The 25,033-nt window shown below is 35.6% G+C and overlaps 1 protein-coding gene across 1 annotated transcript; it reads left to right on the top strand.

Annotated features, from left to right (window-relative positions):
- The first annotated feature begins 1,777 nt into the window (after nt 1-1,777).
- Nucleotides 1,778-23,855, top strand: LOC121408675 (RING-type E3 ubiquitin-protein ligase PPIL2-like). The gene is made up of 18 exons (XM_041600218.1): nt 1,778-1,920; nt 8,558-8,607; nt 9,115-9,160; nt 9,512-9,626; nt 10,443-10,494; nt 11,738-11,829; nt 12,222-12,387; nt 13,369-13,469; nt 14,041-14,085; nt 15,513-15,588; nt 16,451-16,557; nt 18,078-18,167; nt 18,720-18,753; nt 19,012-19,129; nt 20,318-20,374; nt 21,319-21,451; nt 22,677-22,837; nt 23,445-23,855. The coding sequence occupies exons 1-18, from the start codon at nt 1,889-1,891 to the stop codon at nt 23,581-23,583; spliced, it is 1,614 nt and encodes a 537-aa protein (XP_041456152.1). The 5' UTR covers nt 1,778-1,888; the 3' UTR covers nt 23,584-23,855.
- Nucleotides 23,856-25,033: the final 1,178 nt, after the last annotated feature.

Here is a 25,033-nt window from a genome sequence, read left to right on the forward strand (position 1 = left end):
TATATATAGATAGATTAGTGAATAGATATAGAAGAATTCTAATATAGATAGAAAGATAGATTGATAGAGATATAGATAGAAATAAATAAACAAATTGACTGATAAATAGAAAGATAATATAAAGGAAAAAAAATTGAAATTACGCTATATAAGCACAACACGTCACCCCCCCCCATTTTGTTCCTACCCTTTTCTCTCTATTTTTGATTTATTCCTTTGGCCCCACCCTTCTGGTCTTCCCTGAAATTACATGTATTTTTTTTCTTTTGTTTTAGTTACTTCTTTTTAAAATCCCGTTCAACTGTCGTTGACTCTGACATCGACCGCTTACGGCTTACGACAGACAAAGTGACTTCGTTAGTTTAATGAAGGCGAGGGTTGTAGTCTTGTAGACGTCTTTCTTGATTACTGGCTGGTGAGCAGAGCATGAAAAAAGAGAGACTCGACGGACACGTGCAATACGGTTTTGAAGCCAGACCCGCATGGAGAAAAAAAAAAGAAAACAAAATTGAAAAGAATGATCAGTTAAACAGTTTTTAAAAGACATCTTTTCAGAAAACATGATTATAGTGATGAGGACAACGTCTTTCTTTATTCAACATTTATCTCAATATGTACATCACTGTGGTCCGTTTGTCTAAACCCTAATTAACTGGCATTCTCAAATTTTAATTTTGGATTATCAAAGGATGGATGTTTTCCTCTTTAGGTCTGATTTCAGGACCGTCATGCACGTTTCTGTCGAATCTCTCTGGTTTTGAGCTCTTCTCGCCAACATAGTCATTAAGAAAGACGTCTACGACCCTCGCCTTAAACCATCTAACGAAGCCGACTTGTCGTTCGTCAGCCGTATATAAGCGGAAGACACCGTGCGACGCGACGTCGATGAGGTCAACCAGACGACATATATATATGTTTTTTTTAATTTACATATTAATTATCTTTGCTTGAAGGTTGGAAAGAGGTAGGATTGATAAAATGTATGCCCTATTTATTTTTCGTGAAGAGACCGTTCTCACTACAAGTTTCCACTAAACTAGCTTCCATTGAACTAGTTTTAGGAAGGTAGTGAGAAAGGTTTCTTATATAGTGCAGTAGAATATATAATTTAGAGAATAGTTTCTGCGCTCAATAAATGTAGATCTACACTATTCATTTTATTTAAAATGTAATCACTTTTTTATCTTACATCCAATTTTTTTCATGAAATTTCCAGTTTTTGTCATTCTTAATTGATTCAAATCAACATTTTTTTTCTGCGGCGCATGGACTTGACCTTAAAATTCAATAACTTTGTTATTGGTTATCCGATTTTGATTAAGTTTTCTGAATTTTGCTTTGTGAATTGTACTCTATTCATTGAGATGTGAATAATTCCAGCCTGGACCATCCCTTTAAACCACGAGCTGGGTTTTTCATTTGCGTTTCAGAAGGATCTTAAAACCCCGAGGGGGGTTAAAATTCCTTTGTGAATTCGGGCCTTCATGTTAATGCGTAAAGGAGTCGCTCGCTCACTCACTTTTTGATGTTATTGTTGACATTTGGATTGCTTGCCCTAGCTCCAAAATCTATTCTGGGTTTGTAAAACTGATCGAGATCACATTATTGACATCTCAACAACTAGTGAGTGACTTCTCGGCACCATCTTCATTTTATGTTTGGTGTCATAATCGTGTCAACATTGACCAAACACCGACACCAAAGGTCAACACTGAACTCGAAATCACAAAATGTATGCCTACCCCTCACCATGTACCGCGTACCGCGCCAGCTACGGTAGCTTTTTAAAAACTACGTTAGGCTTCATCGAGATTAAAGTCGACGGGGTATTTCGGAATTTTATTGAAATTTAATTTTTACCTTGTTCAAGTAGAGTCAATAAATCAAGATGGGGAAGAGACAACATCAGTCAGACAAGATGTGAGTATTGTATTTTACGGTTTTCCCCCTTTTCATCTTTAATTCACAGTTTTCTTGATTTTTTTAGGGCCCCTGCCCTGGCACCTGCGGCCGTGCGGGTTTCTCCCATGTCATAACGCCGGTCTGGACGGCGGAGTGCGTAATAGAATCCCGCTGCTTGCTCTTGTTGTAGGCGGAATTTCTGCCTGGCTGTTCCACTTGTGAATTGTGTGAGATTGAGTGTGCTAGGGCTGTCGCAAAAATTTAATAAAATTTAAAATGAAGAAACACAAACTGACAAAGCAGCTTGTGAATTGTGTGAGATTGAGTGTGCTAGGGCTGTCGCAAAAATTTACTAAAATTTAAAATGAAGAAATCTCTGGTTTTCTTCCGAAAATCTGCATTGATTAGCTATGTGCGAATACGGCGCATCGCGAGCGCTGGTTTTGGTGGCACGGTTTTCGCGCGGGTTTTGCTACGAGTGGCATCGCCTCTGTCTGGGCGGCTCATTGAAAATGGGGTTTAATGCGCATGCGCACATAGTAGGTGCAATCTCGTGCCTTTTAACAGACAGCTGAAGATGTGCTCTTTCTGTACATATAAGTTTCAATGTGGATACTCGCCTTTAAAGTGTGAATATCGGAGCTTGAAAGTTCATCAAATTTTTGGACGCGTAAATGTTCGAAATTTTTTTATGGTAAGTAAAACAAGAATCCGATTAGGTATACAATTTGACTGGAAATATATTTGAATTATCAAAAAATCCAAACTTACGCGATTCTGACGTTGCGCAGTCCAGATATAAGAGATGCCAGCTACCCTTGTCACAGCCGGTCTCTCGGCAGTCGAGCTGCCCGATGCGCCTGCAGTTGACAGGGCGATGCTACCCTTGTCACAGCCGGTCTCTCGGCAGTCGAGCTGCCCGATGTGCCTGCGGTTTGCAGGGTGATGGGAGCGGTCGATAGTGAGTCGTTCATGCTGGATTGAACTAGATCGTAAATTGCTTACCTGATGATTATGTTGTGCCTTTTTTGGGAAATCTCTGTCATTATACCGTAGATAATTATTCTGATATTGATTTTAATACATACATTTGTCACAGAAAGATTTTATCATCCCAAGGTTATGTGACTCAAGAGTCTAGGTGGTTGATTATCGTTTCATTTGGAAACTGGATTTGCTTTTGACAGTGGAATATCAATGTTGACTTTTCTAAAATTAAATTCATGGGTGGAAATCCCAGGGGGACACGTCCCCCTACCCAAAATAATAGGGGGACATGTAACAATAATACATTTTTTTCTTTCTTTTTTTCTTTTTTCAGTTTTTTGGTCAAACTTTTTGGGGTGAAAATGACCTTACAACAGTTAGGGGATAAACTTTTTTTTTTAACTTGTCAGAGTTGCCAGCATCCATAGGCGGCGAAAGCTGGGGGAGGTGTACCCCCCCCCCGCCCTTAATTTGAGGTGGGGGACGATCCCCCCCACCTCAATTTTTTTTTTTGATAACCTTTTTTTTTCTTTTCTTTTTTTTTTGCTTGTTAAATTTAGTTTTCTGCGTCCCCCTATAATTTTTGGTTGATAACCTTTGGTGTATTTTTTTGATTATCAAAATAATTTGGTGGTCCCCCCTAAAACTGTTGGCTTTCGCCGCCGATGCCAGCGTCCCCCTACCTTTAGGGCCAATTTCTGCCCATGATTAAAATGCAAAAAATTTGTTGTTTAATTTTTCACTCTCAGAGGAAATATTTCACTTCCACATGGCTCTAAATTGTCTTTTTTTTTCTATGTTATTCATTTTTTTTCTATTTTATTATAATTATTTTTTTTTCAAGAAGGGTGCAGGGGGGGGAGGGTTGTGTTCATAAGTTGAAATGGGGATGGGATTTGTATAAGTTTTTGTGTCACTTTTGTTCTCTTGTTTTGAGTGTTGGAGCTTTGATGCCTGTTTTTGTTGCTGTTCAGAGCTTTATTTATGTGCAGTGATTTCACGCTAGAATATGAACTTATTTTTCATTAAAAAAGGAGTGCTCGAACATGGCCTTTGTTGTAATCATACATATCCAAGAAATGCATATAGTAAAGCTTAATTTTTATGTTTCCTTCTTGATACTTGAATTACATGCAATGCTACATCTTTACACCCTCAGACTCTGCTGCTCATCCTTCCTAAAAAAAATTGTAATCGAATGCCCACGGTCTCCAAAATGAAAGCTACATTATCCATCTATAAACAAATTGTTGAAACAATAGAATACATAAAGAATTGGTGAAACAATCAAATACATCAGAAAAGCACACTTGTATTTTTATAGCATACAAAGTACATGTACAAAAGGAATGATATTTTTCATTTGTAAAAAAAAGACCCCATACATACATGTACACAATACTAAAGTTGAAAAAGAGCTAATTGTAATTTATATCAGAAAAACAAAGAAATACATTAGAAATTACAAAAACAATACTTTAAACAAATTCATTTTAGAAATTATCTACATGATGCTGTTTTGATGCCAACTAAATTATATACAAATTATCTCTCATTATCACCTTCATTTGGCAAAAAAAGAGGCGAGTAATTGTAATTTGCATAATTAATTAGAATTAATTAAAAGAAATTATTTTACACATAATAAGAAGAAAAAATACCAAGTGAAATGATTACACATCAATTGAGTTTTCTTTCACCTTTCCATTGATACCTAAATTACTTCAAAGGGCTCAAAAACAAAGAAGTTAGAGCCCGTTGAAGACTTGGGTTCAAAATGGTCACAAAATGGTCACAAAAATCGGTTATGCACTCCATTGACTTTACATTAAGACAATGACCACAAATTTGGATAAATATGCGCGACTTAAACTGGAATAACTTTATAATTTCTTGATGAAAATTTGAGTTCTTGGTATCATTTGAAAGGTCTTTTTAAGGGCTTTCAAATGATACCAAATTCATTGAGATTTGAGGATTTTCATTTTTTTTGTCACATACCTACATTGATGATTTGATCTGAGTTTGCAAACTTTCTAACACACACAGTAACAAAGTAACATTAACAAATTAAAATTAAGGATTGTATCTTAAAAAAAAAAAAAACCTGCAGAAAATCTCCACCCCATTCAATTGAGAGGGCGCCATCACCCCCGTCGGACGTATTTTCTGGGAGCTAGCTCCGGCCTAAACTTGTAATAATATTCACTAATTTCACTTAAATCTTATAAATCCTGTTATATTTGTATAGTGACGTATTGTATTACCGGACACTATCATATTTCCGGACGCACATATAACTGCGTAGGAAATCAATTTCGTACCGTAAGACTTCCGCAGTTCAATATCACAGATCAATTCAAAGAACGAGATTGCAAAAACAAGGCGAAAATATAACTTTTACCTTATTTTTCTCTAAAAATGACAGAAAATGCTTGAAATAACATATAACACAGTTTTGGCATTAACAATTGATCCCAATTGATCTATTTGCTGATTGAAATACGGACCTGATTTGCCGAATTTCAATCTCGTACGCTCCATCGATTAAATCATCGACGGCTAGTTCTCAATGTTCCCGGTACCCCGGCCGTGCGCGAGGTTTACCGTGATGGAGAGCCGTCAATGATCGACAGCGCACCGATGGAACTTAACTTGATGACTGAGTCTTACGATATGAACGAGTGCAATATCGAACGCGCAATTAAAAAAAGGAAATTAGTTAGCCAACGCAAATTTATAACAAAGATCTGATCAGAATCGTTATAAGCAAACAAAAACTTAGAATTTACTCATGAGATGATTAATCTCGAAAAAATCACACCAATTCTTTCTTACATCATTATATAATCAAGAATATTTTTACCCGTCCGGCGCGCGTCCGGAATTACAATATAATTTGTCACGCACGAAAATAATTGTTTTTCGCGGAGGGGTATGCGGCAAGTGCGGTGCAAAGAAAATGGTTGGAAAATATAAAATAATTTCATCATATTCATAATTTTCAGAATATTTGGAATAGCAAGTGATAATTTTTCTTGATTGTATTTCCTCTAGTTGTCATTTTTAAAGCACTGAAATGAATGTGTCCGGCAATAGGATACACTGCCATATATCCTGTTGACATACCGTATATTCAAATTGAATGTTTGATTCTATGCTCTGTTGTATATATTTTTTGTCATGTCTTGCTAAAAATTAGGAAATAAGGGCCTCCCCTCAACCACTAAAACACAAATAAATAGCAAACCCATGTAAAATGTGTATTGCGTATGTATGTGTATATGGACAACGCTGCAGCAGGACCTTACTGCATTAGAAAACTGGGCATCCACCTGGGGAATGAGGTTGAATGCTGGCAAGTGCCAAGTTATAGATTCAAGAGTTTATTAGAACAAATGATCGCAGCTTGTTGCAGCTGAATTGGCAAATGTTTTACAAAAAAGCATAAAAATACACATAAAATCAACAAAAAAGCAATGTTACAAAAGAATCAAGAAATTACAAAAATAATTACGGTAAAATCATGATAATAATGAAGAAGTGATCTTAGCTTTGAAAAGCTTTGAAAAAATACATATGTTGGAAAAATGATTTACTCCTAAAATATAAATTATTGTGATGTAATATGGGTTTAAAGAAGAATTAGAAAATTTGTTGTAATGGCTTTCAGTAGATTCAGTATTGATACATGTAATTGAAAATGAGAAAAGAGCAGCAAAAATAACTGTCTAATATGAGAGCATCTTAAGGAAAGTAAGGGAAATATGAGTATAAATGCCAAAACCTCATAGTTTTACACCATAAATGACTGTATACTTAAACATGTATCTCAACATTCATATCTTGGAGTAACACTAGCCGACAATCTGAAGTGGTCACCCCAGATCAACAAAGCTGTGAGGAAGGCAAACTCTGTCCTTGCTTTACTCAGAAGGAACCTAAGTTTCTGCCCAGAGAATTGCAAGCGCACAGCACACATTGCACTAGTCAGATCTATCCTGGAATATGGTGCATATGTGGGATCCCTATCTTTAGAAGGATATTTAATGTCTGGAGAAAGAGCAGTACGGTTCATCTGTGGGGACTACAGTACAGCTCTCGAGAACCAGGTTCAATTACCAAGATGAGAGAGAATCTCAACCTGCCTACTCTTGCCTCAAGACGCCAAGTCCTGAAACTTACATCCTACTTCAAAGTGGTCGAGGGGCTGGTTCCTGCCCTTCCTGTTGATAAATTTCTTATTCAAGCAAGACCTAAACATAATATCAAAGCTAAGAAATTTGTAACTTTGATGCTACTAATGTGGTAGAGAAACAAGTAACAAATAACTCCAAGTGTTTCTCAATAAGACATTGTAGCACAGAGCAGTTAAGAAATTCTTTTTTTTGTTGGCCAGGAATCAACTCCCTAAACAAAGTCGTCAGCAGTACATCACCAGAGGTGTTTAAAGCCAAGATCAAAGAAAGCCACCTACGTTTTGACTAAACTCATTTGCGCCCTCTCCTAACCTTGTGTATTATACCTAACGGTCCTGCACTGTATTACATCCAGATCCAAATCAGTTGATTGAATTTGCACATAAATTAAGCCAACAGCTAGACAGCTGGCAGTCATCTGTTTCGAGGAGCTTTTTAATATGTTTAAATTTCTCCCGTAGACTGCTCGCTATAGTGCAGCCACCATTAGGGGGTTAACAATGCACAATCCCCCGGGGGGGCTCATCGATTTTTGTCTTTATTTCATAAAAAAATATAAAAAAATAACTGTACAAAAATAAAGATTATTATTCCGTTTTGGCCTGAAATGCACCAAAACGGGGAAAAAACACTGACTTAATACTTCGGCTGTCACGCAACTTCACTTACCTGTTTTATCCGAACTTAATAACACATATGGCCATTGAGTCCCCTGTACAGATCGAGCTAGAACTTCAGTCTCTGTATTTTGTGAGTGGAGCCAACGTAGTTCAGTGGAACAGCCAAAATAACAGAGACCGAAGCGTTGGTCTAGCCGACAGCATGCTATTGGTATTGCTAGCGGGTTGCCTTCACTCGACAGCTTTATTTGTATGAAACAGTCGGCTTGAAAACAAACAATCGTGAAGAGTTATATTTTTTAGCAAACATTTCATTAAATCACAACTGATTCTTCCAATATTTGAATTTACAATATGATGTTTCATGTTTATTTCTATACTAAAATCTATTGTTGAGTATGACAATTTCCCTCCCCATAATAATGTTGATTACATATTTCTATTGATTTGATGCAGCAACTTTGATTATGCGGCATCGTAGACCCTAGGTATAACCACTTTACCGTGAACCACACAATATTATTACCCTGGGCTGGCTGTATATTCACCTGGGAAAGTCCAGATAAACTTGGCTGATTTTCTTTTTGTTAAGAGAAAATTATCACTTTGGCCCATCTCATAAAAGATTTATGATGATGGTAGCTTTACCTTTAAAACTATGTTCCATGGTTACAGATTCAAAACAAGGTTTACATTAATGCCATAATGGCAAATGTACCATGATCATAAATCTTTATGATGGGGCCCCTGAAGTAGGATTCAAGCCTATTACCTTCTGATTGAAAGGTGAGTGTTGGAACCATTTCTATTACTTTAATAGTTTGCCAACTTCTTCTCACAATAAAACAGGTATCTGACTTCCAAGGAGTGGTCAGCATTTTACGGTGGCAAGAAAACTGGTAAGAGGGATAGAAGTTTTTTTTTTATCTCTATCCATATTTATTCTCTGATCTTATTAATGTTATATGGCATTGTAATAATCATAGAGTTGAAATGAAAAGTGAAGAGGCAGATGGCACAATAATGAGCAGTAACAAGCTATTGATTTGGAACATGACACGGGTATTTATTTTTTGTTCAGATCATAGGGTTCACCCCATGGCGGATGGTAAAGTCGTACCCTTTCCAACACCTCAAATCTTTAGCATCTGGCAAGGGGGTTAGCATTAATATTGCAACTAGAGCTCTCATATCTTTAGTTACATGTACATGTTGCACCAGTAGCTTCTGAGGTTGTTTGTGGAGTAAACTTTCAAGGTTTATATTTTTCTCTTTTTCTTCCCCTTTACTTTAACAATTTTTTTATTGTTAAAGTGATGCCATTGGAAGATGTCCATCTTGTCCCCCTGATATGCTACTCTTTATGAAGACTGAATAATTTTCTTTTTTATTTTAATGTATCACAGAATCACAGAAATCTGAGTTTCGGAGATTACCATTTGATCATTGCAGGTATGTAATTTCATTCATTAGAAAATCTTAAAGAAGGGAATGCATAGGAATTTAAAGAAGTTAAAAGCTTAAAAAAGCTATATTTTCATATAAAAAAATGTTATACTTACTTTATTTTCTTGCAGTAAATTGAAGAGTTATTAGTATTATATTTCAACCGTGGGGGAGGGGAGGCCTACATGTGCACAAAATCTTGGAAACTTTTGCAAATGATAATAGTTGAAAATTTAACAGTTGTATGATACATTGTTATTTTGATAAGTTTACTTCTTGATTTTTTTGCACAAGATATGACTAAACGATTGTATTCTTATTCAAATAGTATTTACATTTTTTTTCTGATATCCAAAGTCTATCCCTTCAGCCTTTTGAGCACCCCTACTGTACTTCAGATGGTATCATCTTTGATCTTATGAGTATTGTGCCATTCATCAAGAAGTACAAGACCAACCCCATCACAGGGCAGGTAAGTGCATTTGCAATTTTTCTGGCTCTCCCTGTTGATTAATTATCACTTGATTTTGGGGCCCTGTATGTCTTCCCGTTTTCTACACTATCAATTTTGTGATTATGCTTGTCAAGTTGCCAAGGGAATGAAACTGTTTATGTCACCAAGGTATTTTCAAGGCAGTAATGTGCTTCAAATCTAGAAAAAAAATATATTCTAAGTTGTGCCGACACACCCATCATTCCATTATGATGTTAGAGCCCTTGACAAATGATGTCATAATAAACAATATCATTGTCATTCCATGAGTCTTGTTTAAAGGTCAAGTCCACCTCAGAAAAATGTTGGTTTGAATCAATAGAGAAAAATCAGACAAGCACAATGCTGAAAATTTCATCAAAATCGGATGTAAAATAAGAAAGTTATGACATTTCAAAGTTTCGCTTATTTTCAACAAAATAGTTATATGAATGAGCCAGTTACATCCAAATGAGAGAGTCGATGATGTCACTCACTCACTATTTCTTTTGTTTTTTATTGTTTGAATTATACAATATTTCAATTTTTACGAATTTGACGTTTAGGACCTCCTTGCCTGAAACACAAAATGTTAAAATAATGGAATTCCACATGTTCAGGGAAGAATAAAACTTCATTTCACATGACAATGACGAGAAAATAAAAATATTTCATATTTCATATAATAAAATACAAAAGAAATAGTGAGTGAGTGATGTCATCAACTCTCTCATTAGTCATTACTTTGTCAATGCAGCCCTAGACAGATCTCAGATGTATCCCATTGTATTGATTTGATACTTTCCTACAATACAGGCCCTTGATGCTAAGTCACTGATCAAGCTTCATTTCCACAAGAACACTGACGGTTAGTGACTTTCTAAGGATTCATGGTGTTGTCAGCAAAATGGCATGTCTTTTCGGCAATCGATATTTGGCCATTACACAAAGACAATTTTCTACATGACTTTTTTTGTACATATTCGTTACCATATTTTGCATGCATTAATTTCTTCTAAATAGTGTTTTAACTGTGGTAATGAACGTGATGACTTCGACAATCATGACGATATGATAATGGTGATGGTGCTGATGGTTATGATGTTCAATTCAATTCAATCATGGTTTATTTTGTATAAAAAACTATACATGTTACATTGTACAAAGCCAGAAGGCTGAAATTAACATGTTTACAATAAAACGTTCACAAGTCATGGATAAAAGCAAACAATTACAATTTACAATGTACATAGATAATAAATAAATTTAAAGAGCAAGTGTACATAAAAATTCATTAAATATTATGTTGATTATGAAAATGGTGATCATGAGTAATGATAGATAATGTTGGTGGTCACAGGAATAATGATAACAATGATTATAATGATGATGATGATGATGATGATAAGGATGCTCAATACTGATAATGAAGTACCTGAGGTGATGGTTCGTGTACGCTCCACCACGCTTCTCTACCGCTACATTACACGAACCATCAGGGCTTTATCCATAGAAATCAACACTTTTGGATTCACAAAGGTGGGATTTTTAGGGGACTAGAACTATAATTGACAAAATATGACCTTACCAAGAATCTTACTACAATCCATCTCATGCACGTTATAAATTAACTGCCAATATGGAAACATTGCTTTCGCAATCGCAAGTATCGCCACGGTGCCTGCTGGCCACGCGTTCTTGAAGAAGTGATGTTTTCGAATCGGTGATGAATTTATAACATGCAAAGATATTAGGTGTGGGCTTTAAATCACTGATTTTGAGACTGCTATTTGCTTGGACAAAGTGAAAAGGTGGCAGAATGATGGATTACATGTGGTAATCCCAGCCATGGTGTAATTTCCTTCAGCAAGAAATTCATCCACATTATGGGTCCCTAGCAGGAATTTACTCCCTGAAATGCCACATTGCTGTAAAAGGCTGCAGGGCTAAAGCCAGGGTAATAATATCCAATTCCTATGGAAGGGCATAGGGACGTTATGACATAATGTGATATGCGCTATACAAGAACTGTGTTATTATTATCATTATATTAATACAACAGGGATGAATGACATAGATAACATATCTTACTCCTCATATTGCTGTTCCAGGAAAGTACCACTGCCCTGTGACTTTCAAGGTGTTCAACCAGAATACTCATATCGTCGCTGTGAAAACAACAGGCAATGTGTATTGTTTTGAAGTGAGTATCAACCCCATTATACTTTCCTGTAGCCATTCAACTGTGCATTAAAAGATGGCAAAGTTACAGTTTATCTGTGTATTATTGTCATGTATTATTCCAGTGTGATTGTTTACATCAACTACTGCATGATTGCTCCCTGGTAATCGGGAAGGTTTATACGTCACTTTGTGACTGCACTTATATGGTACGGGATAGGGGGACCTGGCCTGCTGAGCCCTGTCACAAAAGATACAATTGATTTTACGATTGTGCATAACTATTAAGTCTATGGCAAATCAAGTTCAAAAAATTAACATCCATTTGTGAGTATCCAGCATATTTATTTATGTCACACCCCCTTGGTGGGATAATGGTCTTTAGTCACCCGTATTTTTCACTTTGGTAATCAGGCTATTGAGCAGCTTAATATCAAGGCCAAGAACTGGAAGGATTTGCTGACCGATGAACCTTTCAAACGATCAGATATCATCACCATACAAGACCCAAGCCAGCTGGATAAGTTCAACATCTCTACCTTCCATCACATCAAAAACAATCTCAAAGTCGAAGATGCAGGTGAGTAATGTAATGGAGGAAGGGTAAGAGGTGGGAGAGATTCAGTGTGGGATGTACTATGGAGGAAGAAAGGAAGTGAGGGATGAGCAAGGGCAGAAATCTGTCCCAAAGGTAGGGGGACCAGGGCCAAAAAATTTGACAATAAAAAAAAAGGTTACCATCCCAAATGTAATGTCATTTCGACCAGAATAATTTTGACAAGCAAAAAAGAAAAGAAAAAGGTTATTACCCAAAAAGTAAGGTCATCTCGTCCAAAATAATGTTTTATTTCGATATTTATTATGTATTTCTTTCCATCATAAAAGACCCAAATATAGTAGGGGGGACATTTGATATTGTGTCCCCCCTACTATTTTGGGATTTCAGCCCATGCGTATTTGGAGAACATTAATTTGGCAGGGAAGTATAGAGTGAGAAATGGAGGTGTTGATGGGGAGTAGGACGATAGGAATATGGAAGGGATGGGTGGAGAGGAGGGAGGGAGGAGAATTAGAAAGAGGGAGGATGAGGAGTGTTTGAAATTAATTCCAGATGATCAGATGGCAGGAAAAAAGGAGGAGTGAAAAGAATTAATTCAGGAGGGCGGGTAGAGTGGATGATGCGGAGGTAGAATTGGAGGGATGAGATTTGGAGGTATGGATGATTGGAGGGGGGTTGAATGGGAAATGTAAGGAATGATGGACATTGAGTGGTAGGTAGTGAGTAAGAAAAAAGTTGGTGGAGTGATGAAAGGAGCTTGGTTAGTCATTGAGGAATGGAGAGAGGGACCATGCATAGGAGGCATTGTATTAGCAGAGGATTTAGGAAGAAAGAAAGGAACGATGGAAAAGAGAGGGGACGGAAGAAAAGGAGAGAGTAAGGGAATGATAAGTTGGTGGGTGGATCGAGGGATGGGTGGAGGGAATATAGTGAACACTGCAGGAGTATTATGTATTAATTCAGTATCACTTGATTTCCATTGCATTATTCAATACCCCACAGCTGAGATTCAAGCTAGGAAAGACCCAAAGTATACCCTCAACAAGACAAATGTGGAGACAGAGGACATCTTGGGAACACTCTACAAAGAATACCAGCCTACAGTAATCAATACTTCTTTTGTCTCTTCCCTATTAATCTATTCATCATTTCTCCCCAGGCATTAGATTGAAATACAAAAAAGTAATATGCAATTATGCAATTTTATGAAATTATTTGACTCTGAACAATGCAGAATGTTCAAATTAGTAAAAAAAGAAAATCATGAGGTACAATTATAATAGAATACAATAGAATGAAACACCCTTTATATTTGGTGATTGGTTTTTGTAAAAGTCATCATTACAATTGTAAAATTTTTTTAACTTGTAGATATTGCTCATGTAGAAATCTACTATGCGGTCATGCCAATTATATACTAAAACAGATGTTAAGATTTTATTTCATATTTCAATATTTATTAGAGCAATTTTGATTCGATTTCTTGCCATTCATTTTCTCTCTTTTTTTAATGAAAATTTTAGATATGCTGGTTCTACAAATTATGACATTTGATTTGTTACTCAATTTGAAATATTTCTGAAAATCTATTTATATATGGGCAGATAATGGATGAATGCTGCTAAACAGAAATTTAACTTATTTATTTGTTTGTTTCCTCTCATGATACATTAGGAAGAGAAAGAAGAAAAGAAACAGAAAGCAGATAAGATCAATTCTGTAAGTATTTCCATAGTGACACTTATTGCTTGATTTCATTCTAATTACATTATCAGTGTATTTTGTAGCACTTTCATATCTCAGCATGTCACGGACAAGAATCATAAATAAGCATGCAAGCTGAAAACATGGTTATTGTGGAAGAGCGTCTAATCCCTCTTTTTTCAGCTACACTACAACCCACCATGTGTCGTAAATTAGTGAGTTTTAAGGTAAATGCCAGTTATGGTAACAATATCAAAATGAGTTCGTACAGAATCCAATGAAATGACCACCAAAATGTCTGTTTGTATAAATAAAACATATGAGCCAAAGGATTCTGGAAGAAATTGTGTAATTGATAAGAAATCAGAAAATGAGCACAGGATTCGGGTCAAGCGTCGTGCCGACATTCAAAGCAATAATAATACACTGTCCCACGTGCGCTTATCTGTGTTGGTGATCTTCAGTGTGAACATTTTTCAGCATAGATTTCAAAATCTCACAAAGTTCAGTTTATGTAATTGTACCAGATAAAGATCCTCGATGATGTACTGACAATTAACCCTAAATCTCCCGGGGTATTTTGATTCTTGTCATTCCCAGGGGGGGGCATTATGGCCCCCCCTTAAGATCTCGGCCGCCGATCGCGCGAGCGACGCAAAAATTTGCACGCTGGTAGTGTGGGATGTAATCTACAAGGCTGTATGGTAAAATTTTCCAAAATAATGAGATTTTATTTTATATGAATTAATTATGCTAATTTATGCATAAATCATACTTTTTGCTCTAATTCACTAAATAAAGCTCCTAGAATGCTAATTTTTGGTAAAAATTTTCTTTGTAGCATTCTTAACAATCGTAATTCAAAAAAACTTTGGTTTGGAAATAAATTTCTTATGTATTTTATTGTTTTATGAATTTCTTATGTATTTCTTTGTTTTTTTACTTTTTGTTTTTTATTGTTTTTTCAATGGAAATTGTTCCAGACATAATTCTGATCATAAACAAGGTAAAATTAATTAAGTTTAATCAGTAAAAGTAGAAATAATGATACATTTATGAATTTTGGCTAAATATGCAATTTGCATTGGATTTGTACATGAAATCACGTTTATGAGCAATTTTGGGTCTGACATGCACTTGCATAATGTTGCGTAATGTCGTAACCGCGTACCCGGGCGTCACAACTTTGGTCTCAAAATTTGCGCGAGACTTGAATGTAAAAAGTCAGTGAGCTGCGAGGTGAAAAAATTTCGCGCAGCAGATATATCGTGCAAATTGTTGAGGGGGGGCCATTATGGCCCCCCAGGAGAATTAGGGTTAAGCCTGGTTTTACAGACTTTCTCATGAAAACAGTGTTTACTGCAACTACTGGCATTTCTCTTCAACCCAGATGATTTTAATACCATTCACTGAAATCAAGCAATTGGGTTTTCTTATTCCAGGCACACTTCAGTACAGGTAGAGTGGCAGCTGGGTTCACCTCGACAGTTATGGCCCCTCAAACCGTGCATGAAGCAGGTAAGAACAATTATTGATGCACCAATATTAAAATTTCTGCTGTTAATATGAAATAAACAATACAGTCCGACCTCTCTAATCCGGTTTCCCCGTATCCTGATCTTTCTATTATCCGGACGCACACTTGCTGAGATTTTATTTTTCAATCTAATACATGCACATGGGAGAATGAGATTTCAATCTAAAATCAATTCCTACACAAACTCACTTTGATTACATAATTTTTTTTTGATATAGTCTACCTACAATATCATTGTTTTTTATGAAAATACCTTACCCAAATCAGCATAAGAACTTTTTAGACAGGATAATTTTCCAGTAAATCATGGCACAGCGCAACCATTTGATCACATTTTCTTTTTTCGCGATAAAACAACACATGAAGAAGCTAGCTAGCGCTCGGCCTCCATACAGACAGCGCCATCTATCATGTTTGAGCATACAGTACAACAGAGGCTGACTTTGCGAAGCTGTGATAATCTAATTTTCAAACCTAGTTTCAAAGTCATTCTCTTTCTTTCGAGTTAAGCTTGATGTATTCCTCAATCATTTCAGCAGATAGATTATCCAAGAGTTTTGGCAACCAATCAATTTCATCCCCCCCCCAAAAACGCCTGTAATTTGCAATGACACTGCAGTTAATATTGTCTGTGTATGCCCCACACAATAGATTACGTTTAACCATCACTGGGGAGGCAGCTGCGTGTATCTAATATTGGGTCTCCCAGATTCGGATGAATCCCTTGTCTGGATTGGTGCTGGTCCCAGGGTGTCTGGATAAGAGAGGTTGGACTGTATTGTGATGATATTACAATGATAACAATAATAAGTAATGTTATCTTGGTATCTTTTCCCCTTGTAGCTGTAATTGACGAAGACATCATACGGTATGAGCGGGTGAAGAAGAAAGGCTATGTTAGGATGAATACCAACAAAGGGACACTCAACATTGAACTCAGGTGTGATCTGGTGAGTATTCACATTGTACAGATGGGAATAGATGGTTCCCTAGATGATGTCATAATGGAGGACAAAGAATAGAACAACTGTGCATTACTAGTAGTTCTTGTAAACATGGACCTTTTGATTTGTGTGATCACCAGTGGTCTGTCCTATGTACATAGCATACAATGTCGGTGGAATGAAGTAATTTGAGATACTGAGCCTGTCCAAACTCGACCAAAATTGCCCGACATACCAACAGTTCATGATAAAAATGTGGATTCTCCTTAAAGGGAAGTTCACCCTGACAAAAAGTTTATTGTAAAAATAGCAGAAAAAATAATGAAAAATATTGCCGAAGGTTTGAGAAAAATTCATCAAATAATTAAAAAGTTATTAGAATTTCAATTATTTGATTTGTGACGTCATATGCGAGCAGCATTCCTACATAGCGAATGGTAAAAAATCAATGAAATGTCATTTTCTCAGAAAATTGAAAATGGTTTTTACTGTACCTTTTGTATATCAATAGACAAATCATTTCACACCCGATCATGAATAGAAAACAAAATCAAGTCATCAGGAACCATATAAAATTTGAAATTCATGCGTTTTATATTACATAACACATGGGGCAGCTGCTCGTTTATGACGTCACAAATCCAAAACTTTGAACTCTAATAACTTTCTTACTCTTTAAAGGATTTTCCTCAAACCTTCACCAATATTTTTTACTATTTTTTCTGCTATTTTTACAACAGAGTCTTCTTCAGGGTGAACTTCCCCTTTAAATGATGTCTTTCACTAGGATAGTAGCTGGGCAGTTTGTGTGCTTGTGTATGCTCTATGTATCGCTGAGCTTGAAGGAAACCAAAACCCAAGAAGAGAAGAAATCGTGTTGGAAAGAGTAAAAAGAGGAACAATTTAAAACAAGTTTCATCAAAATCGTTCATGAAATAGACAAGTTCTGGATGTTTAAAAAGGCTTGTTGTACTTTCTGTGGCAATCCTCAAATTGGCAAACATACTTCAAAATGGCTGATTTTGTGGACAACCCTCCATTTGTTATGTATACGAGTTATCAGATTTTTCCCTTTATTTTACATATTTCATATTTCCTCCTGACCCTGACATATGTGGTGTGAATTATATTTTCCCATGACATTTATTATGCTCAGAATGAGGCAATATGCAATTTGAAAGATAATGGGGAAAATCTGAAAAAACGTGTACAAAACAACAAATGGAGAATTGTCCACAAAATCAGCCATTTTGAAGCATGTTAGCCAATTTGAGAATCCCCATAGAAAGTAAAACAATACCATTTAAGTGTCCATAACTTGCTTATTTCAAAACTGATTTTGATTAAACTTGTAGAAACCCTCGATATGCATATAACCGTGAGGAACTTGTGATAAAGTTATGTAGTCTGCAGTCATTTAGATATTACTCATTACATTTAGAAATGGGTTTGATGTTAAAAAAAAATGAGTGGTGTGAATTGACTTTTTAAATTGTGTTGTCATTGCTTTATGCTTAATATTACAGGTACCAAAGACATGTGAAAACTTCATTCAGCTGTGTGCAAAAGGTTACTACAATGGCACCAAATTTCATAGGTCAATCAAGAACTTCATGGTAAGCAATGACTTATTAGGGAAACTATGTATATTTATTCAAATCATGATGACATTCTTGAAAAAAATTATCTAAATCCTTCATACTTATGTTTCAGAAATCATTGTCTCCTTTAACAGACATTAGATCATCCCTTTCATTCTGATAGTGATTTGAGAGATAATGTACTTCAAGAAATAACTGGTAATGCATTTTCACTGAACTTTATACTTGTATCACTTTTAAGGTGGATGATAGCAAAACAAATATATCTATTCAGTATTAATGTTTATTTGTAAAGTCATGGAATTTAAACTGAAAAGTGAGCATATTGAAGATTGATAAAATATATTAAATATGTGTGACTGTGCAATTATTATTGCTTGGAACCAGGGATGTAGTAGAGGTCAGATTTTGTTCTAACTCAAATGTAGCTCCCTATCAGAGCTGTCATCTGCATTTGATGCATGAAATCTACAAACTATGTAAACTATGGTTTAAGACCACAGATACAAACCATCTTTGTGAATTTGGGCCATTGATTCTATATTGTACTATTTTTTTCCTAAACAGATCCAAGGTGGAGATCCAACAGGTACCGGAACTGGTAAGTAGCTGTATGCCTGGTGCGGTTTAAAGATTTACAGGGGGAGGCATTTTTTCCTTCAAAGCTCAGTGACAAGAAAATGAAAATAAAAAGTCATCATCACAGCGAGCATTTTCATCAACCAAATTTGACAGCAAAAATAAAAAACATGGGTGGCCGACTTAACATGCAAACAGATACATTTTACCATGCCCAAACTAGGTATTTACCACATCTAAGGTGTTTTATTTTTACATTTTGATTATGATATATCCGCAGGTGGCGAGTCAATATGGGGGAAACCGTTCAAAGATGAGTTCAAGCCTAATCTAAGCCACACCGGAAGGGGTATCCTCAGTATGGCCAACTCTGGTCCAGACACAAACAAGTCACAATTGTAAGTAAAACTGTCAATTCCATGTAGAGAGGGTTTATTGTTCACCATGTGCATAGTCTTGAAAGGACTGTGGAATGAATGAAGAGTAATTGAGGAGGACATGGATGTGAGAGAGATTGAGAGGGAATTGATAGACAAGAAAGATGGCAGAGTAGAATATTATTTTTTGTGAGAGGATAAGGGAAATCCTTTATGGACTGTTAGCTATGTGAGATGTGATGGCTTGGGGCAGGAGAAGAGTAGATGAGGTGAGGAGTCTTAAGGTATGGTCCAGGCTAAAAATATTTATATCTAAATAAATAGAGTAAAACTCACATAGCGAAATGCATAAAATTTTGCAAAATTGGATAACAAATAACAAAGTTATTGAATTTTAAATATGCACATTGTCATGAATATTCATTAGAGGGCTGATGATGTCACATCCCTACTTTCCTTTTTCTTATGTTATTACATGAAATCATAAATGTTTAACTTTTTCATACATGTGTAAATGATGTGTCTCCATTATGAAGAAATAAGTTGTGGCAATAAATATCTAATGCACTTAATCAGTTGTCAATCCAATTATTTTAGTTCGTGGTAGAAAAATGTTGAATAAATCTAATTTTGTATAATAAAATACAAAAGAATAAGTGGGAATGTGACATCATCAACCCATCTAATGAATTTTCATAAAGAAATGCCTAGAACTTTTTCACTGGCATAATGCAAATCTTTAAAATTCAATTACTTTGTCATTTGTTATCTGATTTTGATCAAATTTTCAGCATTTTGCTCTGTGAATTTTAGTCTATTTATTGAGACATAAATATTTCCAGCCTGGACCATCCCTTTAACATACTGAGTAGCTTGACTTTATCAAGCTCATGACATTAGGTTTTATTTATAGTGAATACCATGTCAAACTAACAGCGCCATGCCACACCTACCCACCATTTTGAATTAAAGGAAAGAATCTGAATCCTTTCACTCCAAGCCCTTCTTTTGAAATTATTTTCCTCTTGATATATTTATTTTCTAATTCATACGAATCATAGTAATGGTCATAATAATTAGGTTTTATAACAAACCAAAATGGTCAAAAGGAAAAAAAATACGTTGTAAAGATTCTAATTTTTGAACTTTGATCAAACTGTAGAGAAATCTGTGAGTAATCAAAAGTCTCATTCTCTCTTTTTTTTACAGCTTCTTCACATTCAGATCATGCAAATACTTGGATGAAAAACACACCATATTTGGAAGGTGAGTTGTCCAAGGATTTTTACTGATTGTTATAAGCTTAAAAATGATAAGTTTAAACAATCTTGGATGTTGATGATTTATATTGACTTAAAACACCTTTGTTGTTACACATGTACCACCAACATTTCTTCAACCCCCCCCCCGATTAAAGTTTATTTTTCCTAAAAAAGTACTATTAATGCTATATGATTACAATATATTCTGAACTCGAGTTTAATCTAATAAATCTAATATAAAGAGATACACTAAGTTGCATGGTTGATTGTATCGCTGGTCTAAATTTGTGATGTAATAAAAGATAGCCGACTGAAACACAAATTTTTAACAGAGGCTTTATCTGACAGCACATTTGCTGCTCTATTCATTGATAACTGTCTAGGAATGATAACCTAAACCTCTTCAAACATGGGGAAAGAGTACAGTAAACATAAGAAAACATACGTTGTAAACAAAATCTTGGCATTGCAACTTGTCATAATTTTAGCATGGAGTAGTAAGACCGTGGTCTAAGTTAATCTGGAGTTCAGAATATGGGCCAATGCGTTTGGTTTGTTAATGTCATTTTTGGGGGTCTTGATACAACACAACACACTGGCATGTATTCTGAACTTGGGTTTAACTTAGACCATGGTCTAACTCTGCTAAAATTATGGGAAGCCAAACGTGTCAAAATTTGTTTACATTGCATGCTTCTCATGTTAAATGCTCTTTCCTTAATTCTTCAATGGTGAAGGCAATTATCTTATGTATCTTCCCAGACAGTTTTTAAGGAATTATTTTTGAGTCTAATGAGCTGATACATCGAACCTCTACTGGTAAAGATTTATGTGATATTTGGCTACCCATAGTTAAACCACAAATTAGACCAGAGTTTAAATTAAAAACCACCTTAGAATAACGGGCCACTGAATTTTAAATCACCTGATGTGTTTGGTTTGTTACAGCGTTGTTGGTGGTCTGGATACATTGACTGCCATGGAGAAGGTAGAGACTGATAAGAAAGACAGACCAGTGAAGGATATTATCATCCAAGACACTGTCATCTTTGTCAATCCGTATGAAGAGGTTGATAAAGAGGTATGCGTACATGAACCTTGTTTACTGTCTCTCATCATCATCAACAAATTTCTTTGGGTTGAGATCATATCAACTGGCAGCAGCATTATATGGGAAGCATTTCATGAAACAAGTAGTCCAAGATTTTCATTGATTACTGTTGATAAGCTACTGAAATCCTTGCATCTAATTGGCTTCAAATGAAAAAATTAATTAAAATTATTATAGAGTAAATATCATGCATAAGAAATTACTGATGCATGGACAGCCATGCATCTGGTAATTACTTATGCATGGCAAATTTACCGGATGCATGGCTAGCCATGCGTTGGTAATAACTCATGCATGGTTGTAAAAAAATTGTTTTTTAGCCAAAAATTCCACCATTCTATAAAACGAATGATACACAGGTTTGTTCATGCATCGTTAGGACTAATGAGCATGCGGTAACTATGGAAACTAGTCTAAGCCCACAAAACGCATAACAATCCCATAGTTACCTTATACTCACAAAACCTACCAATGTACTCACATCTGTGAACCATTTGTATACTGACAGGATGATGAACTGCTCCCACAGAAAAAAATTACTTAATTACTTCAAGCAGGTTGATACAGTAGAGAGTTTCAATTCTAATTTTTCATAACAGATTATGAAATCCAGTCTGAAATGACCGCCCAAGGGAGACAAGATTATTTCTAAAATATTATTTAAGGGAAACCCACCAAGTGGTCTTTGTGAACAGGTAGTTCTTCTTTACATGTGGTCGGTAAAGGAGGTTTTGACTGTACTATGGTGTTATGTCACAATGATTATTCACTTTCCTCATGTATGTCGTTTTGTAATCTTTTTATTTTCTGAGCTTATTGAATTTTTGTGGGGTTTGTATGGCACATGTGCTGTATAAGAATGGTTAATTCCTATTATTACCGTGTAGACTATTATTTCTACATGTTGTACCAGTGGAAGTTATTTTCTTTCTTTGGACCTAAAATGAGGTATTCAATACTTTTATTGTGATGATGTAACCACAAAATTTGAAATTTAATTCATTTTGTTTTTATTTGCTGCTTAACATTTCAAGTCCAGACTGTCAACCCATTGAGATCTAGGATCAGCTAGCTTGTGGGATCTACAGAATTTAGTAGTTAACATGTAGCAAAAATTATGTGATGTTTTTAGATGAGTATTTAGATATGAGTTGTGGATCTTTTTTTTCCACGGTGAATGCTCTTTAATGTTTAGATTGCCGAGGAGAGATTAAAACTGAAAGAAGAAGAAGAGACAAGAGAAAAGAAACCTTCCCAGTCTACAGCAATAATACCAGGGACGACAGACAAACCTCGGGTTTATAGACCGGGGGTTGGCAAGTACTTGGCCCAATTATCAACGGATACTCCTGACAGGTGAATACATTGTGGTTTAATGAATAATAACTGACAGCATGTTTTATCAAGCTCTGGTAATTCCTGACTGATTTGATTTGAAGGATTGATGCTACAATTGAAATACCAACTGTGTCATTGATTTTAATTTTAGTCTAACTGCCTTTAAGGTCAAAAGCTCACAGATTTTAGGATCAATCCCATCCAGGAAATTAATAATGTCAATATCTAGTTGCCTAATCAAATACGCTGATGAGACCACCAAACCACTGAAAATGTATGTTCATAATTTTAACTGAAAAAGATGGAAATAGTGATGTATGTCATCTGAAGAAAAAAGGCAAACGTGTCTTCAGTTGATTTATAAAGGTGGATAGAGTATCATGTTTATTTTTTTAAATCATTGTATCATTGAAAATATTCTTCATTAAATGTCATGAAGATTATCATTAATTTGGTCTGAGTTTATGCAGCTTATATATTCATAAATAAGAATTAAAACTTAATGTTGATTTTATTTTCGGTATTGATGTTATATATATTTCCCTGTAGGTATGAGTTTTGATTTATATCTTCAGTGGACTTCATTTATATTGACCAAATATTGATTTAATATGAATAATTTCAGACCTTCCTCAAGTTCAACTTCAGATCAACCAAGTAGCAGTGGAGTTACAAAGAGACCAGGAGAAGCAGATAGCAGTAACCAAGGCAACAAGAAAAAGGTCAAAAGTTCAATGAATTTGAGTGACTTCAGTGCTTGGTGATTAGACCCATAAAAGCTGGGAATATTACTCTTCTGGAAAGAGACCATGTTATGCAAAATGTATGATCTCTATACATTAGAGATTTGGTCATTGATTGGATGATTTGTCATTGTCAATGGCCGTTTTTCTTTGTGGCAATGGCCTCGGCATGGTGTTATAGGCTGAAATATTGTAATACTCTAGCAAATCATGTGATCATTCCTTTACATGGAAATATCCCATATGATGAAAAAGGTATCAAGATCGAGCAGTGTTCAAAATTGAGGTCAGTTGTCTGACCTCAAGACCTTAAGACCTTAAGATCTAGATCCGGTATGCTCATGTACACCTAACTTTGCAAAATCATGAGTTTAAGCTAAAGAGCAAATAAAGATTACCAACACCAGTAACTACATGTGGGACCCTGTAATAACAGAAATTATCATTTTGAATACATCAAACATATATTATTGGCTGTTGGGGCAACAAATGCAACTCAAATTTTTGGATATAGACAAGATATAACATGAGAGATCATCTTGTCATGTGAAAGAAAAAAAACATTGATTGCCCACCCCCCCCCGAAGAAATATATATATATATTTGTGAGTGATATTGATCACTTCATTAAAAAAAAATCATTCCTTATTTATTTCATATGGAGTGTGCCGTTGCATAAGATTTATCATTACTGCATGGTGGTTTTTTATGACACTGTAAGTTCCGACTTTCTGCATGACTGGTGACTTTATTGTATGCTTTAGGAGATGCCCCATATCATGCATTTTAACGTAATGGGAGTGCATTTACTTAAACCCAAATTAAACTTCGAAAAAATTGAATTTCAATTCAGTTTTATGCTAAGAATTGAAACTTTAATCTACAAAGATTGGATTTCAACGGAAGCTGATGGAAAGTAAGTAATTGAGAATCTGATTTAGCCCCTGAGATGAGATCACCAGGGTCCTGTCTCATGAAGACTTGTTATAACAAATGCACAATTTCTATAACAAGGTTAAAATAAGCCAATCAAATTGAAGGATTTCAGTAGCTTTTAACTGTTATTGCAAATTTGTTATTATTATGAAACAGGGCCCCAGTTGTTTGTTTTAAGTCAAGTGAAACTTACAAGCAGCTTTGTGAAACACCACCCCTGTAGCTTTGGAGTCAGTGGTCACTTTCACAAGAAATCTTTGTTATGATTGAATGTTGAACAGTGGTGTCATGGTACCTGATATGTATGGCGGGATTACCACGTTCAATATTAGGCATTGTGCTGATATGTTTATAGTCGATCGAGATGTTAGTAGTTATTAGCTCAGGGGCCCGTTGCAGAAAGAGTTGCGCTAACACTAGCCAAAAAAAATCAATCGCAAGTCACAAATGCGCACCGTTGATTGGTTTAAAATCAAGTTGCGCATGATTTTTAGAGTTGCGATTGATTGCAAGTCTTTCAGCAACGGGCCCCAGG

The sequence above is a fragment of the Lytechinus variegatus genome, chromosome 2, assembly GCF_018143015.1.
Source record: "Lytechinus variegatus isolate NC3 chromosome 2, Lvar_3.0, whole genome shotgun sequence".
In the NCBI taxonomy this organism is placed as follows: Eukaryota; Metazoa; Echinodermata; class Echinoidea; order Temnopleuroida; family Toxopneustidae; genus Lytechinus; species Lytechinus variegatus.

Coding starts and splice junctions, on each gene's coding strand:
- LOC121408675 (XM_041600218.1), top strand. CDS start 1,889: ATGGGGAAGAGACAACATCAGTCAGACAAGAT. Junction 12,388..13,368: donor TCTCAAAGTCGAAGATGCAG/GTGAGTAATGTA, acceptor AATACCCCACAG/CTGAGATTCAAGCTAGGAAA. Junction 18,168..18,719: donor GGTCAATCAAGAACTTCATG/GTAAGCAATGAC, acceptor TTTCCTAAACAG/ATCCAAGGTGGAGATCCAAC.